The sequence below is a fragment of the Dipteris shenzhenensis genome, chromosome 12 (assembly GCF_047967505.1).
Source record: "Dipteris shenzhenensis isolate YYH24624 ecotype China chromosome 12, Dip_SZ_1.0, whole genome shotgun sequence".
NCBI classification, from domain to species: domain Eukaryota; kingdom Viridiplantae; phylum Streptophyta; class Polypodiopsida; order Gleicheniales; family Dipteridaceae; genus Dipteris; species Dipteris shenzhenensis.
Window position 1 is genome coordinate 34,824,185 of NC_141607.1, and position 25,795 is coordinate 34,849,979.

The following is a 25,795-nucleotide window of genomic DNA, read 5'->3' on the forward strand; positions in this document are numbered from 1 at the left end:
ACCATGTGAAGATAGTGGGAGAGAGAGAAGGAGTTTCACTTGCGGCTTTCTCACATACACAATGGGGGAATACACACAAAGGTGGAGGCTGAAAACAGTTTTCCTCTTCTTAGTTGTGAAAGCCAAAAGAACTCTGGTACAAAGAAATAGAAGAACCCTATATGTGGGTCTCAAACCAAACTCAACTAACTAAGGTGGCATACTAACTGAGCCATGAACTAGAGTAGATAAGGATAGCTATCATCCAGCTATTATTCGTCGGCGGTGTACCAACCGCATCTGCAGCTAACAAGTCGGTGAAGTAAATGCACAATGGTCACCTTGGCATATCGCGAGTGGAGCTCGATATCTCAACAACCTATGTCAACACTATAGTTGTTCCTTCTGCTGGTGTAGAGACCACAATGGTCTACGGCACTAAGATGTTCAAGATTCATTCCTGCCACTGTCGAAGTTGCGCCGCCTATGACTGAGCTGATGCTGGAAATCCCTGCCAGCATGCTCACCAGACTTCTTATTGGAAGGGGTTGGTCAACTCGCTCAATGCTGTTATCCCCACCATTGTCATTGTTGCTGTCGAATTGGGCTAAGTACCTGCATTGGTTTGTCGATGCCATCACTGTAGCATAGCTGATGATGGATGCTGTGTCGTGATTCCATCTCGAAAGTCATCAAAGAAGATATTAGTGGCCATAAGGGTTCCACCAACACTACTTCAGACACCAATGGGGAGGAGGCCAATGGTGGCAAGGGGGGCACTAGAGCTGTTGAGGGCGTCGCCTGAGTGTGAGCTTGCGAGAACTGCCACCCTCCAGATTGTGCTTCCTCTTCTTCTGCAGCTCGGTGCGAGAGATTCTCAAGCCATCTGACACTAGAGACTTGATGACATCGTCGAGGTACAAGGGCACTTCTGTGTCTAGTGATCAGGAAAAGCAAGTTAAGCACTTGGCCCAACTTTGTCATAATGGCTTTTGCCCCTTGCTGCTACTCTCACCACCCTTGCTGCCTCCGCTTTGAGCCGTTCCTTGAACACCACCACCCACGCCACTGGATGTGTCTCTACTAGCGACAATATGCCATGGGTGCAATAGAAATAGTATATGCCTTGGCCTATAGAAAGACAAACTCACTTATCGACCCGTAGCCCTCCCTGAGATGCATGTCGGCATGGTTTCTTAGCCAATACTCTCCTCTTACCACCGTTGGCCCAAATTCTGCCTCCAAAGCAGATGCATCAGGCATTAATAAGTCCTAGGTTTCTCTGTCCATAGGCAAAAAGAGTCGCTCGTAAATCAATTCCACTATTAAAGTCCTCGGCCCATCCAGCTTTTTCACCTGATCGCCTTGCTCCACCTGCCTACATAGCTGCATTACCTCAGGGTGTAACACGATTCGAGCCCAATCAATGCTCGAAAAACTACTCAGTCTCAACATGCATAGTCAACGATCGAGTGTCTCTTCATTGTGACCACCACAAAGCGGTGTCACAATAATTGTCTGCACCAGCGTCATGCCCATTAGTCTGAGAGTAGGAGAGGTGGAAAGGAGGTGTTGGAGGTGAGGGAAAAACCGAGGATGTGGAGGTGTGAAAGATAAGAGTAGAAAACTAAGAGTGTGACAGAGAAAATAAGAAATTAGCAATGTGAGAAGCTAGTCGAGAACAAGGAGTATAGCTGAACTGAGATGTTGATGAGGCGTAGTGGTGTGTAATTCCATGGCGGATGCTGTTGAGAACTCAAGATCCCATTAGAAGGTACATGCTTATCACCACAAGGAGTACACGATCCCACCATTGGATATTGTGTGCCTACCGCAATCCATGGAATGAGTACATCGCACATGACTAGGAATGGGCATTTAATATGACCTCCATGATGATATCTCTGCAACCAGAATGCATTCACAAGAAACGGTAACACCCACCCCTATAGATCTGCCAAATAGAACGATGTTGATCCACAATACTTGAAGATCCAAAAGGGACCCGACCATCGCATCTTGAGGTTCCCTAGCATGCGGCCCATGCGATTGTTAAAGAGCAAGGCCAGTTGCCCCTTCGTAGTCAGCAGGCCAGCGGCGACTTTGAATGACGTGCAGTATACCTAGACTGCGGAAAGGATCTTCTCATCCCAATCTGTGCAATGACTATTCACTAACTAGTAATGTGGTAATCTGCTTGAACTGCTTATTGGAAAACTCCGCATGGCCATTCACTTGCCGATAATAAGATGATTTTTTGTGAATAACCATGTAGAAAGTCATCGTTTCCTTCAACATGGTAGGCTTAAAATTATACTTTTGATAGTTATAAAAGATAAAAAGTAAAAATTTCAAGATGTATATTAGAGTTACAACTTCTCCCTAATGCATATTATGGTAGGAAGGAGTTCAATAGAGACCACATTTCCTTAAAAGTACTTAGGTTTGGAGAATTGGGAATATTTTGAAAATTCATTCCTTGCCTTCCCATATTTGATAATGTATTAGAGATTAATTTATGATCGATTATAATGGCCTCAAGTATGAGGTTTCCAATATCTTTTTCCTACTTATCCAAGGAATATGGTATACATTGTTATATGAGAGCTTCAAATATGGGATTGCTAAAGATTAGGGAAACTCTTTTAAATTGATTTAAGTACCATAATCCTCAAAAGAGAGTATGGTAGGGAGGTATTTATAGGAGTTTCTAAAGTGTTCACTATTTGTTCATATATAGATGATGTTCTCTAAAATGAGGGTTATAATGAAAAATAAGTAAGTATATGGTTCCATAAATGAGAAATTAAGAAAGAATTGTATATTCCTTTGAGAAATATACAAGCATGGTTGGTGTCAAAAATTATCGCTCAGACTTTTCTGCTCATAGGTTTTTGCTCAGAAAGTGTGCACATCTGTGCTCGGTGAATGTCTCCATGCACGTAGACATCTTCTAGACCCTAGTTACAAGTGGATTATTTGCGCTCTCTTGGCAGGTCCTCCTCGTTCTCTTTGCACCCACCTGATGCTTGTATGTTTGCACTTATGGCCACATTAATTATGGCTGCAGCAACTAATGAAAATTATGTTTTAGAATGCTTTTTAGGACAATAATTAAAAAACAAAGGAGCATGCTACTTGCCTGTTTGGGTTGGATGTGTGGATGTAGTTGTACCCCCACCTACACTGGTGGATTGAGGGCGGCAAGGTCCCACTTGACTACTTTGTGTTGGTAATTTGTCAAGCGCCTACCTTGCTATGTCTAGGAATTCTACCACACGAAGCTCCTCCTCACCTTGATCTCCACATTGAGCTATTCCCCCTATAGCTCTTGTTCGGGTGCTTCCCACTTGTGTAGCCAGTGGCTCCATTTTTGCAGAAGCTAATACATTGGCAATTATTTGAGGCCCTCTAAAAAAATTAAAAACAACGTCCATGCGACTCTTAATCCAACTCGATTTTTGTCACAATCTTGTCTCATACCTTTAGGTGCGGGACTGTTGTCCAATTCTATCGGGTTTATCTAGCCTCGCACACTTTTTTTCTGCCCCCTCGTTCTTTTAGCCGCTTTCTTGCCTGCTCTAGTAGATGCAAGCATTCCCACCTTGCTTGCTTCACTTTCCTATAACGTAGAGTCCTTTGTAAGTACATAAAATAACCTGGAAGAGAAATCTTTTCGGGGACACTTGAGTTTGTACATACCATTATTGCAGGCTTCTATGGTTCTTTGGGCCCCCTTAGTTTGTTGTACGTCATGTACATTTCTTTCTCCTCTCATGGGTGCTCCCCTTCAGGGTAATCCAAAAATAGTGAGCACTTCTTATACACTTCCTCTAGCCACTTTTGAGCCAACTGGAACTCCTCATACATTGATGCGTCTGGATCATTTATGATGGCCCAATCCTTGCACTCACCCGACAAATGGCTCACAGCCCAGTTCGCCATTTCCATAAACATGAAACTTGTACATCCAAAAGGCCGAGCCCACCAGGTTAGTCTCTCCACTATGAAACACAAATACATCTCACAAAAAAATTTACGTCATCAAAGCATACCGATACACATGCCTCTAGCTTGCGAGCTTTGTGCCTTCCTAAGCTATTAAGGCAAAAGTGTGCTTGAAGAGGCACTCCCTGTGTTTGCGCTTGGTTTCTTGCGTGTGTCTGAAGAACTAATTCTCGTCGCACTCAATTGAGTAGAAATTTCTCCAATCTCATAAAATCTGGAGTCCAGCTTCATGCATTTTGAACCACAGTGTCTCTCGCCTCAGCCAGGTCCTAAAAACCACACTTCCATCTACAGAAAAGTGCCAAAACAATTGTTCATCAATTGCACAATGACAACATGATTCAAAAGCAAAGCATCCTATTCATTGTGGGTTTAGGGTGTGCTGAAGCATACGCTCAGTAATGCCCATCATGACATGCATCCCCTTGTCATTGCTTGCCAGAGCTTCCACAGACCTTACTTTATCGTCCTTGGTCAACCCCAACATTGTGAGGCTATACAGCCTCTCCTCATTGTGATCGCCACTGGGGGTTTCATCCCCCAGTCCAAAGTGGTGACAGTCCTGCAAACCGAAAGTGGTTTCAATAAACAATCACTTCGTACACAAGCTGGTCACCTAATTGTTGTCGTTCCACATGTAATCCCCACAATTTACTTACTTGTACCATCTTGCCCCTAGTGTAGGGTTAGCCAACTTCAGGAGTCGACGCGTATGCTTCAAGAGCTTGTTGTTCACACTATAGTACACTTCGCTCCATTTCTTTCCAAAGTCAGCATCCGACAACTCGCTGTGGCTATGCATGACTAGATGCAAGTGTTTGTCATACATGTCCTGCACATGTATTCATTGCCTTGCCATCAAAGATATTACAAAAACTAGAGAAGGAAAGGGAGAAGTGTCCCATTATTGATCCTTACCTTCCACATCACCTATGCGATGATTGGAAGAGGGTTTTTGTACCAATGCACTTTCATAGCTGCCTTCTTCTTGTGGGTTCTCTTTCTGTGCAGTTGACAATCTTCGGTGGATTACCATATCTGATACAGCACCCAACACTCTAGCCTCACAAATGAGGTCTAGAAAAGTGGTGGTGACAACCCCTTCTGTGCTAGCCTGGCATCAAAAGCAACATATTAAACAATCCTTTAGCAAGAGCAAGGTAGCTACTAAAGACACAGTGCATTCATTAGGATTCATCGAACTCACTTGTTCGTCCTTGATAATGTAGACAACAACTCTCCTTCATCTTCCAAGGGTACCTCCACTAAATGGCATTGGACGCGTATATGCCGGTGCTCATCATTAGGAAAGGCTGGTACTCAAAAGAAATAAAAGAATTCATGAGTTGAAAACAAATGAAACGTGGCTACTAATGTTGAATCACCCAAATCAATGGACTACAATACTTGCATAATCTTATCTCGGTCATCCACCCTATGTGGCAATGGTTCCCATCCCAATGTAAAATAAGGAATTGGACAAGAACGCCCACTCTATGTTCCTAATTTCTTCCTCAAATTCTTCGTGCTTCTAAAGCCAGAGAGCATTCCACTCCCTTTTCACATCCTCATCCACGCCTCTCTTTTGCATCTTTGGTGTGACGGTGGACACGATGAAGGCACCCAAACCCAGCAACAAGTATCCACTTGAGAAGAATGTTTCCTACATCTCTTGGGTGTGGGATGTGATCTGGAGAGCAGATAGTGGGCATTGGGAGCAATCAACACAAGGGGATCAGGGGAAGAGAGATATTTTTTTCCACCAACAAAGGAAAATTTTAAATTTATCCCAAACATTCATTCTCACTCTATGCCTTGAGATTATAGACCTTCAAAAGACCAAAAATTCATAGTGAATGATTGTAGCTGGTCCTCGATGCACTCCTACATGATTGTCTTATTGTAAGAGGTGCTCAGTGCCGTCTCTCCAAGAACACCCTCCTCGTCATCATCCTCAGACTCCTCTCTGGCCAGTCGCTTTGGTGCATGTTGACCTTTGCCTTTTTCGCATCACCCCCGAGAAGAGGACGTGCTCACACTTTTGCTACGCTCACTAGAGGAACTGTCCTTGTTTTCCTCCTCTTCCTCTTCTTTGATTGAACTCTCTTGCATCACAAGTTTCCTCTTTCCTTTGGAATCCCACTTAGAAGTGCTGGTAGTAACCCCAGCAGATGTCGCCAATGCTCCACGGAGTTCCGAGGTCCTCTCAAATGGACGAGTTTTAAATTCCCCCTTGGCCACTAGAGTGGTTTGTATTGAACAAACATCTTCTCCTATTCAGGAGAAGAGACATATTGCTTACCATATGGATGTGTTCTTTGTTATGTTTTTTTCCTTATGAGAAATTGATACCGAAATCTCAACTCATTCAATCTCTTGATGAAAACTTTGTCAGCTCTTGAATAAATCTCCTGAAATTGTAAGTCTCATTCAAGTGAAGGCCGCAGAGTATGAGATTCTTTCACAAGATCCATCATCTCTAACAACATGAATGCATCATTTCTTACAAGCTTCTTGGAGAATGTACTAAACATTTGATGTATTTGATTGTGAGTATGAACAATGAATAGGAATCCAACTTTGATCTTATCAACAACTCCCTTATCCACAGGCATACAAATGTATGCAAGAAATGTCTGGTTTTTGTTGTCTTGCTAGATTGTTAAGCTGGATATATAGGATTTTCATGAACCCATTTGACCAATTTCCATGAATAGAGACTTGATGATATAGCCCAGCCCGATGATGAGGACACGCCTCCGATGGGGGGTGCAGCTTCTGCAAGAGGAAGATTGCATGGTCCCAGGGGTGCTACTTCAACATAAGGGGGAGAATGGTTTAGGACTACACATGCTAATCTATTGAAAGTAAAATATGCTCCTGAAATAGTTGCATGTCCAAAAAGAAAAGGGCAAGAAAGGGCACCAAAAACCAACCACGATTGGATGCTCTTGATCTTGGAGAAGTAGACATGCTTGTTCATGATTTTGTGGTTTAGGACTACACATGATAATCCCTTGAAAGGAAAATATGCTCCTGAAATAGTTGCATGCCCAAAAAAGAAAAGGGCAAGAAGGGACATAAAAAACCAACCACAATTCGATGTTCTTGATCTTGGAGAAGTAGACATGCTTGTTTATAAATTTCAACTTACAAATTATGTTATGCCTGAGGAAGAAGACAGTAGATATCCTCTTTGAGAAGGTTCCATCATATGCAACACATTTTGTTGGATCCTCCTCTAGGTCTTTGGAGGGACGAAGAGAATATTTTTGTTAAGAGTATGGAGGAGGATGGATTGTCCACTTAAGAATCATCGTCAAATCATGACAATGACCTTAATGATGATGAAGCTCTAGATGTTGATACGGATGAGAATGATATAGATGAGGATGCACTTGTAGAGAAAGAAAAACAGGTACACTCTTTGGTTATGTGGGAATCTCCTAATGTTCATTTTTTTAAAAATATCAATGCATCAAGAAATAGCCCAACTTTTCAAGTCCTCTGCCGAAGTTAGTACACTATTAGGACTATGAATTGTGTTTTTTACTGAAGTTAGTACCCTATTAGGACTATGCATTGTGATTTTTAATGTTACATTCATTTTGACACATTTAAAAATTTGTAAGAAAAATACTCTTAAATATAGGATTTTTTTGCCGTACTTTTTTTTCCAGAGTGATTTGGTGCACTAGTATTTCTAATAATGATTTAAAAAGCAACCGAATTTTGCTTTTAAAAAAAGAAGATTCCATGCCATTCTTACCCACTTTATTCTCAATAGTGTTCTAGAATGTGTGGTCAACAATAACGAGTATCCAATGCCACTTTTCACAAACATTTTACTTTATATATATAAAGGATCTAAAATGAGAAAACCCACAATTTCATGCAAAGATTGTAAATATAAATGTAAATTAGGACCACTAAACATACATGGCATCATGGCCACACTACGAGCACAGTGAAGTGCACTCTCTCCACTCCCCCACATCCGAATAAATTATGGTCTAGCCTCAACAATCCACATGCAAACCAAGGCTAGGGGACTCCAACATAGAGGGCTTTTTTACTTGGCACCATTTCAACCTCATTGCAATGCCATGAGACGAATTGTAATCCAACACAAGATACCATGCCTTTCATGTCCTAAGAGTTTTTTCACTAGAGCCATCCATAAGTCATGGCCTTCATGTATTGGAATGTCTTAATGGCCACATTGTCGTGCCTCCCTCAAATCCAATACTTCCAATGTAATCTCCACTCCCCCACATTCCCAATAAATTATGGCCTAGCCCCCAAAAGTCCACATGCAAACCAAGGCTAGGGAACTCTGACGCATATGGCTTTTTAACTTGGCACCATTTTAACCTCACCACAATGCCTTGAGACAAATAGTAATGGTATCAAGGGCATATGTCTTCTCAACACCTAGCCAACTTTGTCTCACCACCATCACTAGTAATACATTCTTCCAATAACTTGATGATGTCTTCCTCCAACTTGAGAACTCTAAAGGTGCAGACAGTAGCCTATCTCCTACTCTTTAAGATATTAAAAATGGAGAACTCATTCCACCTACATCTATGTAGAATCAAGGTCATCAATTACAATGAGCTAAAGAAAATCAAGGTCATCAAGAACAATTACCTAAGACCCTGCAACTACGTTCAAGCTACTTTCGTTACAAAATTAAATTTCCACTGCCATTCATAATGCTATTAAGCAGCTAAGTGACAAAAAGGTTTCAAAGTCCTATAACCCAAGATAGTCTATCATTATCCTCACTTAATATCAAGATGAGGATGGGTGATTTTAACAGCCTGAAAAATGAAATCTCGTGTAATACTTGAATTGATATTGACCCTAAAATTTTCGTAGTGAGATTTTCCCCTCCAAGAAATAGGTATCTATCTATACTTGATAATTTACAAGAAATCTGAAAACATGAGACAAAAGAACAGAAAAGCATTGTTAGTGTCTTGGGTGAACTGCTCCATAAACAATCACTTATCCGACCCAGCAAAATGCTCCAAAGTTCATCCACGTTGAAAAAGTTATAACTAAGCCGAAGATAAGATTTGAGCTTATGGTAATGTAAAACAAGCATAGGGTTGGATATTCGAAGGTCCACAACCAGAGAGTAATTTACATATTGGAACAACTGGATTGACAAAGATTACAGTGATCAGAGTACAGATCTGGGGATGACAATCTCAGCGATGTTCTTGTGCCAGGGGTCGGCAAGATGTGTAAACAAGTTCTCCAAAGGTCCTGTTCCTGGTAACGCCACAGCTTGAACAGAGAAACCAACGAATGCAAGCAGTGCTAACCTACCTGAGGAAGGGAAAAAAGAACCTCAGAAGCAGATGAAAGACAAAAAAAATACAGAAGGGTAAGCAGACTCCGGAACAAAAAGCACACACTCAGTCCATAATCTACTCACCGTTCTTTAACTCCTTCACTTTATACTCCTTGAACTTCGCTGGGTCTTTCGAAAATCCCAGAGGATCGAAGGGTCCTCCAGGGTACTTCCTCTTCTCTGGATCGGATTCTTCGTTCCTCTTGGCCTCCACGAAGGCAATCGCTAAAAACTCCACGGCTAGAATGATCGGCAGAGTTCCCCATGGAACTGGAGCCCCAAAATACGTAGCTTGTCCCCCAGGAGTAGCAGCCCACTTTTGGGCGTCCACCCAGTTGCCGAATCCCAGAGCTTCAGGCACCAGAACACCAGGCTGCGAAAAAAACACAAGCTATCAACAAATCTAAGGAGGTCATGAAATTCCATAAACCTTGGGAGGACACTCACCACAGCGAGCATTGCCCATCTGCAGTGAATGAGCTCAGACTCCTTGTACCGTTCGAAATTCTCGGGCAATTCAGCCAGGCCTAGCGGATCGAATCCGAAATCTCTGCAAGAAGACGCCGGTGAGACCAATGCGGAATGCTGATAGGCAAAGAAAAAGAAACAAGATAAAAAGACGGAGGCAGCAGGCAACCCATCATGGAGGGAATCGACGAAGATGAGAACGGTGCAAGAAGGAAGAAATGAGAAAAGGAGGAGAGGAGAAGAAGCAAGACCCAGGGGAAGAACCATCGAGGTAAGGGGGGCGGGGTTGTCCGGGGAGCCATTCAGAGGACATGGAGACTTTGGAGCCATTGGAGAAGGAGAGGAGGGAGCCATTGGTGCCGGAGAAGAAAGAAGATTTGGTAGAGACAACAGAAGGAAGAGGATGGGCGAGGTGGTAGACAGGGGCAGAGGTAGCCATTTGGGAAGCAAGAGCAAGCTCAGGCCTATCCACAATACAAGGTCTCAACTTGAAAGACGTAAAATTGCCTCTCATCCATTAATTTCACATTTTCCCCCCACTTTTATTTTTTCTTATTTCTTTTTTTATCACACCTTTGGATCCATGGATATCCCTTCACCCCTCATTGGCTCGCATTCTCTAATTTTTCTTCTTTCTTTTTACATCTTCTCGATGGATGTTCCTTCACCCCTCATTGGCTCATCTCCATTGAAGCCCTCCCTTCCATTGGTTGCCCCATCTACACCACCCCCTCCCCAATTATGTAGCTTGCAAACCTCGAATTTTTTGATGCGTAGCCTTCCAATTTCATTTTGAAGGGTAATGTGGAAGTCATCCTTCTAGTTAAGATGTTTCGGATCATTTTTTAATGGCATTACAATAATTTTTTTCCAATGTGGCACTTCTTTTGGAAGGTTCATTCTCTTTTGCTCTTCTTGGGAAGGGCAAAACCCCATGTGAAGGGCATTCTAGTCTTCCAATTTAGGGATTAGTAGCTTGTATTCTCCTAGGCACACATCTTCTTTCCCTCTGCATGTGCGGTCTTCATTGCCTTAGCCCAAAAACCACCAGGAAGACTTGCATTGGAAAGCATACATTGCAACCTTTCTTGGTTTATGGTACAGGACATGACCAATTCTATGACAAGTGCAGAAGAAAGCAATGATGTGTGGTATGTTGACTCAGGTGCATCAAACCACATGACAGGTCATGCAGAATGGATGCAGGATGTAAGGAAAATGGAAAGACCAAGATTTGTGGAGACTGGTGATGATATTGCACATCCTATTGTGCAGATTGGTAAAATTCCTTTGTCTATGCAGGACGGGTAAAAGAAATACCTATCTGATGTATTTCATGTCCCGAATATCACCAAGAACCTAGTTTCTATTGGTCAAATGGTTGAGCAGGGCTTGCAGGTCACATTTAATCCTCATGGATGCTATGTTGAGGATATGAAAAATAATGGTCGCTTGATAGCAAAAGGAAAGAAGAAGGGCAGGATGTTTACGTTGGATGCGGACATGCCTGAATTGAGTGCAGCAATGTTTGCACATGGGACCTGTGTAGTTGCAGATATTGATATCTAGCATAAATGCATTGGTCATGTTAATGTACAGCGACTTAAATCAATGCAGGCCCAAAACATTGTTACAGGATTGCCTAAATTCAAGGTTGTAGAAATGCATAATGTATGTGAAGCCTGTCAATTTGGAAAATAGGCAAGGAAACCATTTCCTAGACATGTTCAAGAGAGTAAGAAGCCATTGGAATTAATCCACTCTAATGTGTGGACTACTAAAGCTGCATCTATTGTGGAGGCTATCATTACTTTGTCACTTTTATTGATGACTACAGCAGAAAAATTTGGGTGTATTTTATGAAAAAGAAAAGTGAAGTGTTTGGGCATTTCAAAGCTTTTAAAGCTATGGTTGAAAAAGAAATAGGCCTGCAAATAAAATGCCTAAGGTCAGATGGAGGGGGAGAGTACCTCTCAAATGAGTTTGCAAGGTTCCTGTAGGAGCATGGCATAAAGCAGCAATATTCATGCAGTCATACCCCGCAGCAAAATGGACTTGCAGAAAGGAAAAACAGGCATATTAGAGAGGTATCTCGGGCCATGCTAAATGAAAAAGACCTACCAGATTATTATTGGGATGAAGCAGTTGCTACAACAGTTTACATAATGAACAGGACTCCCACTGCAGCAATACATGGCATGACGCCAGAGGAGATGTATACTGATAGGAAACCAGATATTTCTCATTTCAAAATTTTTTGTTGCATTGCCTATGTTCATGTGCCAGATGAGTTGAGGTCCAAGTTGGATCCAAAAGCTGAGAAGTGCATCTTTATTGGTTATTCTATGCAGTAGAAAGGGTATAGATGTTATAACCCTTCTACTCGTAAGTTTACAGTGAGCAAAGATGTTGTTTTTAATGAGATGAGTAGCTGGTATAAACCAGTAAATGTGATTGATGATGTAGATGCACAAAATGGTAATGCTGCATAGAATTCACAGCAGCAATCACAAAATATTAGTGGACCTACAGTGTCCTCTAGCAGTGGTTCACATACTTCGCCATGGACAGGCAGATTGAGATCAAGAGAATCTCCTCAAAGCAATGCAAATAGTGGTATGCAAGTATCACAAAAAGGAAAAGAGAAAGTAGATCGGCCCATGTTTCATGTGAATGCAGGTCACTCTTATGTGGATGGTGAATCCAGTGGCTTTGAACAGAGCATTGATGATGAGTTGGGTATTCTTTTGTTGTTACACCTGGAGTAAGGAAGACTAGGGATGTTTTCAGAGCACCTGGAAGTGAGCCTATCTTGCACAGGTCTACCAGAGCTAGGTATCCTATGGATAGGCTAAAATGTGATGGATTTACAGCCATTCACTATGCCTATATGGTCAAAGTGATACAGGAACCAGAACCCACTTCTTTTGAGCAAGCCATGGAAAAGAAAAATGGGAGAAAGCCATGGATGAAGAAATGGATGCCTTAGAAGCAAATGCTACATGGGAATTGGTGCCTTTGCCTAAAGACAAGAATGCAATTGGCTATAAGTGGGTTTATAAGGTTAAGCACAATGCAGATGGTTCTGTGAATAGATACAAGGCAAGATTAGTTGTCAAGGGGTATGCATAGACATATGGCATTCATTATGAAGAAACATTCAGTCCGGCTGCAAGGATGGCAACCGTAAGAACAGTCATTGCTATGGCTGCATCAAAGGGATGGTCTTTACATCAGATGGATGTAAAGAATGCCTTCTTGCATGGTGATTTGCAAGAAGAGGTCTTTATGGAGCAGCCACCAAGTTATGATCATGCTATTCATCCTGAGTTTGTTTGCAGGTTGAAGAAAGCCTTGTATGGCTTGAAGCAAGCACCTAGAGCCTGGTCTAACAAGATAGGACAGTATCTTGTCACTATTGGCTTTCAGATTTCCAAGGCAAATTTCTCACTTTATGTGAGAAAAACAGAGAAAGGTATTATGCTGCTTGTCATTTATGTTGATGATTTGATCATGACAGGCGATAGTAATGAAGATATCCTTCATGTGAAAATGCTATTGAAGCAGAAGTTTGAGATGAAGGATTTGGGAGAGTTGCATTATTTCTTGGGCATTGAGGTGATTAGATCACCAAGTGGGATATAGCTCTTGCAGAGGCAGTATGGATTGGACATGCTGTCCAAATATGGGATGACATACTGTAAGCCTATTTCAGTTCCTTTGGAGCAGAATGTGAAGCTGAGTGCAGATGCAGGTGAGCTTCTGGAAGACCCTACTATGTATAGATGCATAGTAGGAAGTTTGATTTATATGACTATTACCAGGCCAGATTTGAGCTATGCTGTTGGATTGGTAAGTCAGTTTATGCAGGCTCCAAGGAAACCGCATTTGGATGCGGCTAGACGCATACTCAGGTATGTGAAGTCCACATTGCAGTATGGACTATTTTACGAGGCTGGGGTTCAGATACAGTTGCATGGATACACTGATGCTGATTGGGCTGGTAGTATTTCTGATAGATGATCTACAAGTGGATATATGTTCTCTTTTAGGAGTGCTGCAGTCACTTGGAGCAGTAAGAAACAGCCTACAATTGCCTTGTCGAGTACAGAGGCTGAGTACAGGGGTGCAGCAATGGCTACATGTGAGGTAGCTTGGTTGCATAAGCTACTCTATGATATGCATTAGTCTACAGATGGGCCAGTTGTCATTTATTATGACAACATGAGTAGTATACATTTGGCAAATAACCCAGTCTATCATGCTAGAACAAAGCACATTGAGGTCCATTATCACTATGTGTGGGAGAAGGTTTTACTAGGTCTTATTGATCTAGTTTATGTTAGCATAGAGGATTAGGTAGCTGACATATTCATGAAGGCATCGGGCACAGAGAAGCTGCACAAGTTCAGAGACCTGCTTGGTGTGCAGGAATTGGGATTGAGCTCGAGGGGGAGTGTTGAGATATCGAGCTCCACTCCTGATATGCCAGGGTGACCATTGTGCATTTATGTCACCGACTTGTTGGCTGCAGATGCAATTGGTACACCACCCATGAATAATAGCTGGATGACAGCTATCCTTATGTACTCTAGTTTGTGGCTCAGTTAGTATGCCACCTTAGTTAGCTGAGTTTGGTTTGAGACCCACATACAGGGTTCTTCTATTTCTTTGTACTAGAGTTCTTTTGGCTTTCACAACTAAGAAGAGGAAAACTGTTTTCAGCCTCGACCTTTGTGTGTATTCCCCCATTGTGTATGTGAGAAAGCCGCAAGTGAGACTCCTTCTCTCCCACTATCTTCACAGTGCACCCCTTTCACTGAGCTAGTTAATGTCTGTTCAACCACGCTGCTTCAGGACAAGCACATAATTGGTGTTTAAGCTAAACAAGCCTACGATTGCATGATGTTCCAACCACCGGGATGGTTTATGACAATCACATTTAGTCCAAGCCTAGTATAAGAAATGATATAAGTAAACTATCCCAAAGCTCAATCACAAACAACCACTATGTTGGTTTAGGCACCACTAACTTGTGTTGCTCGTTAAACACCTTGCATCCCATCCAATTTTTATAGATGTCCTTTCTATTTGGAGAAACTCTCATATTTTTGTGCCAAAATGTCGTCACTCTAGCAATGAATTCCACACTTAGACTGTCTCTCCTTTTCTTGCATTCTGGTTTTCTTGCATTCTGGTTAAGCCCACAGACTTCTCGGATCAGGATGATCATGCATTGCTTCTACTCTACGTTCAACCGCTACACCCATGTTGGTCCTTCTGATTGACATCTCCTTTGTTTCAAGGGACACCAACATAGCTAATGTCTCCCTCTTAGCAACTAGTTGATCTAAGCTGTGCACCCCTTTCACTTTTTGTAGGCCATTCTTAGGTTAGAGAGCATCGCTCTTGGGTGTGCATCCCCCGAGGTGTTGGTAGGGTTGTTACTCTATGAACTTTAGGGTGCAAGCTAAAGCTTGTGAACACTCAAGACTGGTATTCGCTGAATGGCCTGATGTTGCTGCCTCGAATGCTTCCACTAATCATGACACCATGGCTCATGTTCTTCGCTCCGATGGCAATGATTGAATGCGTGCATCTGCACTACTTCTTGTTGCTTCTCTGCAAGAAGTCTTCCTTCCTCTCATTGTTTCTCCCTTCACAGATGTTGCAAAAGTGTCTTCCATTGTGCCGTTTTGATATCATGCCATTTCTTTCCTTAACGGGAAATCTATTCCTTGTGCCTTACCTAGGCTTTTTAGCTTTCCTGTCTCACAGCCTCTGTCTACTTCTCTTGCAATCCATGGTGAGCTTCATGTTGCAATTGATGCTATGGCCATAATTAGTCCAAAATAGACCTAAAGAAGCTAGCTTGTGAGGGGATCAAAGAATAGAAGACAACTTACTCGAAAGAAGATAGTGCCAAACCAAAGTCTGTACAAGGTCACGTGGAGGTGCATGTGCGTTTGTAGCACGGGGGCAGGTTGCAAGTACTTAAAATTCCAAATTTTGATGGGCAGGAGGTGTGAAAATTCAAAACTCACAGGAGTAGCAAAATTTTCAGTTGTCGGGCTTCCCCCCTCCGGTGATACACATCAACAGAATTGGATATCCTAAACAAGTGCAATGTGGCCTAAAATGCTTTAAAACACAAATAGGCCAAAGGGCATGCTATCGGGTTTGATGCCATGTATTATGAAATGCAATGACCTTTGGCATCCTTATGAGCCATATAGCAAGCAAGTGCATGGAGAATTTGGCTACTTTGGCTTCTACACCCTCCAAAGAATTTTCTCATATAGCACTGCCTATTTTGGATCAGTAGCTTTCTCTTGTAGAAGTCACCTTCTGAGACATCTTCTTATAGTATTGCTCAAAAAACCCTTTGAGGGTAGATGTCATCAAGTACATTGCAACTCCAACAGACTGAGATGAGATTTTGGATTTGCTATCCATGCAATTCTTCAAGTTGGTTGAGCCATATAGCAAGCAAGTGCATGGAGAATTTGGCTACTTTGGCTTCTACACCCTCCGAAGAATTTTCTCATATAGCACTGCCTATTTTGCATCGGTAGCTTTCTCTTGTAGAAGTCACCTTCTGAGACATCTTCTTATAGTATTGCTCAAAAAACCCTTTGAGGGGGGTAGATGTCATCAAGTACATTGCAACTCCAACAGACTGAGATGAGATTTTGGATTTGCTATCCATGCAATTCTTCAAGTTGGTTATCATGCTCTTAAGGATCACCTTGAGAAAGAGACATCACGTCCTTTTAGTTGCTCAACTATTGCTTGAACTTGGCAAAAATTCATGGTTCCTCTCATATCAGAAAATAAGTGCATTGTCCTCTTCAGCACGGTCTATTGGCAAGCTAAAAAGCTTGACTCCACCATCTTTACTAATCTAAGTTTTGGGGTATACATCTAGAATATCATGTCTCTTCCTCTGCTTCTCCAAGAAGTGTGCTGCAAATTGCATCTAGGAATGCCTAGTACATTTTCAATCATGCTTTCAGTGATGGTAATATTCTGACCTTTATAGACTATTTGTCCCTCCTTTAGGTTCACCTCCTATACCAACCTAGTGAAGCTTTTGAGAGCATTCAAATCATGGCTTTTGAAGAGCAAGTGAGGAGCTCACATATGTTGTGATTTCAAGATCAGAGGAGGAGAGGCTCTCACACTGTGCTATAGAGGGGGAGAAAAGATTGTGTTCCCAAATTGTGCCGAGGGGAAGGAAATACAATGTGAGGGTCTTTCCAACTGTGTAGACACATGTTGGAGTTCAATGTGTCCAAGGGGATCCATTATGAGACGGGATAGAAGTTGCAAGAAGAGTGCAAGGGAGAAAGAAATGATCGAGAGGGATAGAAGATGAAACAATGAAGGAAATGGAATAGTGGACGAAATGGAATAGTGGAGGCTTAAGACAAAACAGTGAAGGAAATAATTAGTGGAGGAAATGGAATAGTGGAGGCTTAAGTTTGTAGTACAAGTGCAAGGGAGAAAGAATTGGTTGAGAGGGATAGAAGATGAAGCAGTGAAGGGAATGGAATAGTGGAGGATTAAGTTTGTAGACTCCTCTACAAGGGATAAAGAAATGATCGAGATGGATATTAGATGAAACAATGAAGGTAATGGAACTATCAAGGTGAGAGCCACCACGGTGGTTGGTCCAAATTTTGATTAATTCAAGGTGGCAGTACTGGCTTTCATGATAATGAGTGATTAGAGGTGATTAGGCTTCATGATTTATGTATATGTAAACCGACTCTGCAAGATGAAGTCTAATAGTAGACTTTGTTAATAGATCCAACTCATTCCAATCATCCTTAGACATATCTGCAGGCTTAGCTGCAATCTCTGTCAAGGGTTTAATCTACTTCTTTTGAATAAGTACATCCCTTATCTGTTCTTTCCACAAAGAAACATTTGTCCCATCAAATTTTTAATGCTGAAAATCTCCTTTTCAGACATGGAAGAGGATGCCATGATGCAAATAAAGCAAAATCCCAAATGCTAGTACCTCCAAGAGAGAAATCACACCAAACGCCAAGTGCACCCAAAAATGTATGCCACAATGGAAGGTAATATCACCAAACCTCAAAGGCTCAATGCATCAAAATGCAACTAACTCATGTGCATATAATATGCATCCATATGAGCAAATCTAGCCCAAAAGAAAATGTCAACTTGCAGTGACAAAACAATGGCAAACCCAATGCCAATAAGAGCCAAATGCCTCAAGCATGAACACCGTCCATGGGCATAAGCATCAATAATGTCATCCAAGAGATCATAGCTCTATGACTGCATCAACTGCAATGTGTCAAAGCTATCCCTCAACATACAATAGCATCTGTATGCTAAACATCCATCAATAAAGCATCCCACAAGGAAATTTGGGCCTATCAACGCATCCAACAAGGATTGAAATGCATCCAAATGGCCTGTAAAGCATCCATTGCAACCCAATGCAAACCACAAATGAGCATACTGCAACCAGAGTGATCTGCATAAGGTATGTCCCAAAAATCACGACCCCATAGCAATGGCCGCTACTAAAATTAGGACCTGAGATGCCTCTAAACATGGGCATCACTGCATCATTGGACTTAGCAAGACAATTTGCAAATATCTCTCTTCTGCTGTGCCGTTGGAACTCCAAAATCGCAACCGATGAATGGGAAATGGGGAGTCAAACCTTGCAATTGACCTATAATTAAAAAATCAAAGATTTGAACCTTTGAATGGATTTTTGACAGAGAAACAAACGATTCGACATCTTAGAGAGATGAAAATTCTCCAAATCTCTATGGAATGATTACTAGCCCCATCGTAATTAATTACCATTGTCGTCGATGGCGAGGTGGCGGCTGGGGTGGGTGGCACCTAAGATTCCACTAGGCTGACAATTAATTACCAGCCATCGTGGTGGCCTACAATTAATATGGCTCATGATTAAATTTAGATGGCACCCTCCTTGAGTTTTGATTAATTATGGCATTGGTTTAAAATGGTTCATGATTATTTGGATGGCACACCGGGCCTCTAGTCACCATGATGGCTCAAACTTTGTAATATATAATGTCTGTGGCATTTTTCATTTGGGTACTTTGCTCTCATCCACCCCTCCTTTGCTAGTTTGCTCCATGCACCCTCCTTCAGCTCTCTTCTACCCCTGCTCTACTTTACTCCATGATATTCTCATCACTCATCTGCTCCCCTACTGCTCACCTTCTCTTTTCACCATGCCTATTACTACTATCGCCCCTCAATGCAATGTGATCCCAATCTTATCGGACTTCCAGTATATGGTCACTGCGTTGCACTCGTTAGGACTTGAAATGCTCAATCTTGTGAAATCCCTTCGTTCCCTTGATCGATTCATTCACAACTGCATGTCACCACCTCGAATGGCATGCACATATCTAGCCTCTATATGGCTATGCTCTATGGATTCCCTGAAGACATTGACAAAGGGCTAAGGATTTTCACAGTAGAGTACTATCATCTTGCTTGGGGGGCCATATTCTGAGTTTTGCATTTATGCAATGTGCACAATCTTTGGCCTCTCCATCGTCTCCTCCATCAGCTCCCTGAAAATTTTGAATGCAACAAGCTGGGCTGGCAGCAATACTAAGTTGTACCAATATCCTCTTGCCATCACCAATCGGTAATACTGAGTTATACAAACATCCTCTTGCTCAACAAGGCTCATAACCACTTAGCAATGGCTAGATGTAATCTCTTGGACTCTAAGGCCCTCAGCGATCTTTTGGCTCACTAGATGTAATCTTTTGGCCTCTGTTAGCCGATTGGTTAGCAATATGCCACAACTAGTTAGTGATGTGATTTGATGGACAACATTCGCAAGTATGTAGAGCCAAGATTGTGTCTTGGAGCTAGATGGGCCCAAGAGGATGGTAAAAAAATGATAAGGGAGAATGGTATAAAGAGATTAGGGTTGGACCTCCCTTCAAAAGGTGACATGTATAAAAGGCCAAATGTTTGAATTTGGTCTTCATTGTTGTATGCACAAGTTTGGAATACAAGCTCCCTCTTCTCTTCCAAGAGTGTCTTTGGGTGTTCTCTTGTTTCTCTTGTAGTGCCTTTGTGTTTGCCACTCCATCCCCCTTCACTCTCCTCTTCCCTTCTCCTTCTCCCTCCCTTATCCCCTCTCTTCTCCCTTCTCCCCCTTCCCCCTTTCTCTCGTGGAAACACATTGAAATAATCCAAGAGATGCTTGAGTGACACATGTGAATGGCTCATGCTTTGCATTGCTCTCACTTGGAATGGAGGCTCCATCGGCATTCCTTAGACAAAAATCAAGAAAAAACACATTAAAATTGGGACCCGAGCATCAAGAAATGATGAAATTCGCATGCAAATTGCATTGAAATAAACCCCATTTTGCAAAAAAGTCGTTGGGGCATTGCCCCTGCACCCCGTCGAAAGCCACAAGGGGTTGCTACCCCTTGACCCCGTGTCAAGGCGGACTCAATTTAGAATTGGGGCCTCAATTGTGCCAATGAACACATGATCTTGAGATTAGAAAGAGTCCTACAAGCTCACCTTGAGCCTAAAGATAGTGTCTCAAATACAATCTTGTCGACCTCCATACCTAGCTTGGCATCCTAAGGGTCAGCAAGAGACATGGGTGAACCCTCCAATGTTAGAGCCTTAGTAGCTCTGAACTCCATCCCTGATGATCTCCACTCTCCTACCCCATCTACAACAGTAGCTAGATTAAGGGAAACCTTTTCCAACATCATGGGAAGGTTTGGATTGATAGACCTAGCTGACTTGTTAAACCCATTTGTTCAGCAAACTAGGGCACTAGAAGAGCCTCAAGTGCTGGCCCAACCACCTATGTTGGAAGTAATACTCAGAAACCAAGTCCCATGATACCTAATGGCAATCATCCCCCGTCGTATCAATTCTTTGATGATAGACAATCGTATGGAAATGCATTTGGAACCACATTCTCACAAGGGTCCCAAATGCTAGAGCAAATGGGGCAAAGGAGTAACCTTGAAGGCCCACAATTAAGACCCTCCACCTCAGAAGCCCGTATTGAAAATGTCTCCTAAGTTATCTAGAACATCAAATGATGTTGTCATGAATGATTGAATTCTTTGATTCTGTTTGCTCAATGAGTCGTGAGACAGAAGCCAAATGCTAGCCTATGATACCTCCTATGGGAAACAAAACATGGGAGATATTCCCTACCCAACAAGTGCCCCTTATAGGCCTATGCCTGCAGGGAACATACCACTTCCCAAAGGACCTCCAGTCCAACCTTTTAGGCCCAACCCTGTTGGTTCATAGATGGAGCAATGAAGCACAATTAACTAATCTTTATTCATGAGTGGTTACATATATAGGAAATGGCCTCCATGTTGGTAGATCCCATATCCACAATTATCTCCACGATTATCTCAATCAGTCACCTCCTATGATCACTCCAAATCCACACATCACACCAACCTGACATACCTAATTGCCAAGTCACTAGAACCTTCTAGCACATGTACACTCACACTCCTTGCATAGGACTCCAATCCCACAAGCACACACACACACACATACATCAATTTTGTCAATTTCCCCCCACAAATTGATGACCTCATCCCTCAGCAGAAGTACATGGGATGCTCCATGATGGCCCCTACCAATATCTCACTCCTCTCTAGGTAGTAGTATCTGGGATGCTCCAAGTCATGGCCCTAACCTATGACTCACTCCTAAGACTCTTGGTTTACAATTGGGAGATAAACAATGAAGATGTATGGGAATCCCCATGAGTCCAACAAGGAAAAATACGAAAGACTAACAATCATTTAAGGATGGACTATCCATGATACAGAACCATTATTGACTCAAACACACAATCTTAATCTAAAATGTAGGGCCAATGCCCCCCTTGGATGAAAGCCTCCTCATTTTTATAGAGGTTTTTGTAGCATCTTGGTCTGGATCTTTCTTCTTAGACTTCATAGTTCCCAAGAGCACAAACATATCAATGTTGATGTAACTCTTTTGCTCTTTGTCCTTCATCTTGTCCTTCAGGGCATCTTCTTCAATGTTGATATTTTCATCAATGTACATCTTGACATTTGCCAATTGAGTTGACATGGAATTTAAATGTAAAGAGAGTAAATATCCCTTTTTCAATAGTAGCAACAAGAGTATTAGTGGAAGCATGTTGCACTTCAAAAGTGCAAAACATTTGTCCATCATTTCATAGGTATTCCAAAAGAGCACATACTTTGAAACAATGACATTGTCACAATCCTTTGCATCAATATGATCATCTTTGGCTTGCTTGAAGTTCATCACATGATACTCATAAATAAGCATCATTGGATTCATACTTTGAAGGAAAACAGCCACTACTTCATCTTGAGTGAGTTCCAAATGTAGCACCAAAATCCATAATGCATATATATCACTTTGCATCTTCAAATCAAAGTAATTAGTAGCCATGGCAATGGAATAAAACACCAAAGATGGGTATTTTTACCAAAATACCAACATCAACTGAGAGATAACTGACTGAAACTGAAATTTTTCAGTTCCTTTAACATCCTCAAGCACACATTAGCACTTAGTGTAGCATCAACTTCAAGAACTGTCTCGAAATGCTTATAAAAAACATAGGAACCTTGGAGGATTACTACCTCACTCCACATAGCATCAAGTAGATGGAATTTTTTGCGCAATCAAAGGTACTTGGAAGTAGAAGATTCAGTGCAAGTCTTAGACCAAATGAATCTTCACACCACCAAGGGCAGTAGCATCTTCTCCAACTTCAAAAACCATGTCTTTTTCAAAACCCAACTAGTTTTTCTTTAGTTTCTCCTCATTCCCTTGACCATTTGCCCCCATATTTCACCAGCAGGTAGCCCATAGAGTTGCCTAAGTGCATCTCGGACTTGGAAATGGAAGCTCCAGCAAACTCAATCGACAGAAATGGCACGAGATGGAGCGAGTCTCAGAATGGGCTATAGAAGCAATACTCCTTCAATTCCTCTTAGGTGGAAGTGCGCCCTAGCTAGGGAAACCTATAGCTCAAGGGGCAGGGGCAATGGTGGCTTGTAGGAGGAGAATAGGCTTAAGGAAATTCATGGGAGGAAGGTGGAAGAGAACTCCATTTCGGGAAGAAGGGAGAATCTAGAGGGAATCTTCAAAGAATCTCGTGGATTCTCTTTCTAGGCACTAGGATTCTCAGCAAGCTCTGATATCACATGTTGGTTCATAGATGGAGCAATGAAGCACAATGAACTAATCTTTATTCATGAGTGGTTACATATATAGGCAACTACCTCCATGTTGGTAGGTCCCAGATCCATAATTATCTCCATGATTATCTCAATTAGTCACCTCCTATGATCACTCCAAATCCACACATTACACCAACCTGACACACCTAACTACCAAGTCACTAGAATTTTCTAGCACACCTACACACACAGTCCTTGCATAGGAGTCCAAGCCCATAGGCACACATAGACACATACATCAATTTTGTCCTTTAAACCCAACCCAAGTCACAATGAAAATGCCTACTAGTGGTCTTGGATCCTCCCATCCCAACCTCATGCCATCAAATCCATGGAATCCTTCATCAAGACCACCAATGTGCGGGATAGGGCCCACCATTCCACAACCTCCTCTTGTATCGCGAATGGCGGTCCTTACAGACGAAGCTATGAGAATCCTAGTGTAAGCGCTAGGAAGGGGGGGCACCACTCCACCACTAATGTTTTCAAGAATGGATACCAACCCCTCAAGGAGCAAGCCTATCGCAATCCCCAAGCTAATCACCAAGTTTGTAGGAGAAGGAGACCCAGTCTCCTATGTTGAGAATTTGTGAGACCTTTAGTGATATCGAGGATCTAGCCAAGGTCAATGCTTTTAGCTTGAGTCTTAACGGCAAGGCTGGACAATGTTTTAGAGCCTTAAACCCTAAGGAGAAAATAAATTGGGATGCATTGCATAAATCTTTCATTGTGGGGTTTGCCCCCAGTGGTCCTAAGTGGAGCCGAATCAACCAGCTTTATGAGGTGAAGCAGAAGGACACTAAGTCCTTAAGAGAATATCTTTCCAGGATTAAACATTTGAACTCGCAATGTGAATGCCACAAGAGGATGAGTGATGTGTAGCTTCTACCATGCTTCCTCATAGGGCTACGAGATGCTAAGCTGCATGATCATCTGTTTGCAATGAATCACACATCATTTGAGCTATGCAGCAAGATAACGATATGCTTAGGGGATAACATGAGGGAGAAGCCCCAAAAGGATAGTACACCATTGCAAAAGCAAGAGCGGAGCCCCAACTCTATCAATACAAAAGCATCAATGAGTGTAGATGCACCAGTAGTAGTCACACAAGAACCTACTTTGCAAAGGAGCTGCAAAGGAGCTGCATAGATGCCAAGAATAGCAAGAACCTGCTTGCAAGATTACTGGAAAAGCACCAATGTAGGAGGATCATACACAAGGGAGTTCATCTACCTCCTCTCGAGTAGTTACACAAGAACCTATCTCAAAAAGGGAGACAGTAACACAAGAACCTGCTCAACTACAAGTCTATCAAAAGGCATGTCAATTTAATGCATCATCTTCACAACAAGTAGCAATAACACAAGAAACTATCTTGAAAAAAGAGACCAGTAACACAAGAACCTGCCAAGACAAAAGCTGAATCCACATTGGGAGCCACACAAGAACCTTCCTTACTAAGAAATTTGGCATCTATCATCAGGGAAGCTACGCAAGATCGGCCACACAAGTAATAGCCAACACAATGGAAGTCCCACAAGAACCTTCCAATGTGAACACCGAATTATCTTCATCCCTTACAACTTTCTCAGCTGAAACTTGGGCTCAACAAAGGCAAAAGATCTCTAAGACATTGCAATCCTACTCACATTTGATACATAGAACATATATCACTTTATTACGATGAGTATCTTAGAAGTGGTACATGTGGGGGATCGCAATGTTCAATGGTGCAGCCCCGACAACAAGAAACATGCCAATAGTAGATCCACAAGAACCTGCTCCTAAAAATGGAGTAGCTCCACAAGAACCTTCTGCTGCAATCAAGGATCTCAAAGAACTTCAAGCAACATTTCTACCAATGAGATGGCAACTGCTTGCCAACAAAGATCTCCAGTGATGTCTTAGTAGAGTGACTTGCATGAGGTCATTTCTCTAGTGGTCTACAAAATGATGTTATTGCTAGGTCTTGTTGGTCATGATTGGTCAATATGTCACTGTACTCACCTTGTGATGTACTCATAGTTATAACATGTGGAAGTTCTACCTCTGTGCTCGCATGTGGAAGTCCTAGGTGAAAATAGGTGGTCAGTCCTCTTCAGGTCCATAGCACGGCACACTCGGCAAATCACAACTACATCAGCCCAAGGGCTCCTTGGTTGGGAAGATAAGCTATAAGCTCCAAATGGTGCCACAACCTTATTGGGCTCAAATACTTCCAAGCAAAGCCCTCAATGAAATATAGTCCATAAAATGGATGTTAAAGGAACTTCAATCTAGAGCAACAAGACAAAATGTTGTGCACAACTCCGGACGTTCAAACATGGCATGTCAAAGACATAGTCTGATGAGAATCCATTAGGAGTCCACTCAAATCAAATATCAGACTTAAGAGGGGCATGAGATTGCACTTTACTTACTCTGCTAATAAGAAAATTCTCATTTGTTTAAGGGGACACCAACATAGATATTGTTTCCCACTTTACTACTTTGATCTCTTCAAGGACTTCCTTTGCCACCATAGATTCTAATGTGCTAGAATTGTTCTAATTCTACTTACTACCCCTACATAGCTTAATTTTTGTTTGAACTTTGTCTTTCTCCTTGCAAATTGGTAGTAGCACAACACCTCTAATGAGTCTATGATGTTCCTTTCTCCTTCTTAGGTCATGATTCCTTTTGGTGT

The 25,795-nt window shown here is 42.1% G+C and overlaps 1 protein-coding gene and 1 pseudogene across 1 annotated transcript; both read right to left on the reverse strand.

Moving 5' to 3' along the window:
* Positions 1–4,192: 4,192 nt before the first annotated feature.
* On the reverse strand, positions 4,193–6,280 carry LOC147896137 (uncharacterized; annotated as a pseudogene).
* Positions 6,281–9,090: 2,810 nt separating this feature from the next.
* On the reverse strand, positions 9,091–10,341 carry LOC147896138 (chlorophyll a-b binding protein 6, chloroplastic-like). The gene is made up of 4 exons (XM_087382939.1): positions 10,072–10,341; positions 9,800–9,902; positions 9,437–9,725; positions 9,091–9,327 (listed from the first exon to the last, which is right to left on the reverse strand). Exons 1-4 carry the CDS (start codon positions 10,332–10,334, stop codon positions 9,179–9,181), a joined length of 804 nt encoding a protein of 267 aa, XP_087239065.1. The 5' UTR covers positions 10,335–10,341; the 3' UTR covers positions 9,091–9,178.
* Between the last annotated feature and the right edge of the window lie 15,454 nt (positions 10,342–25,795).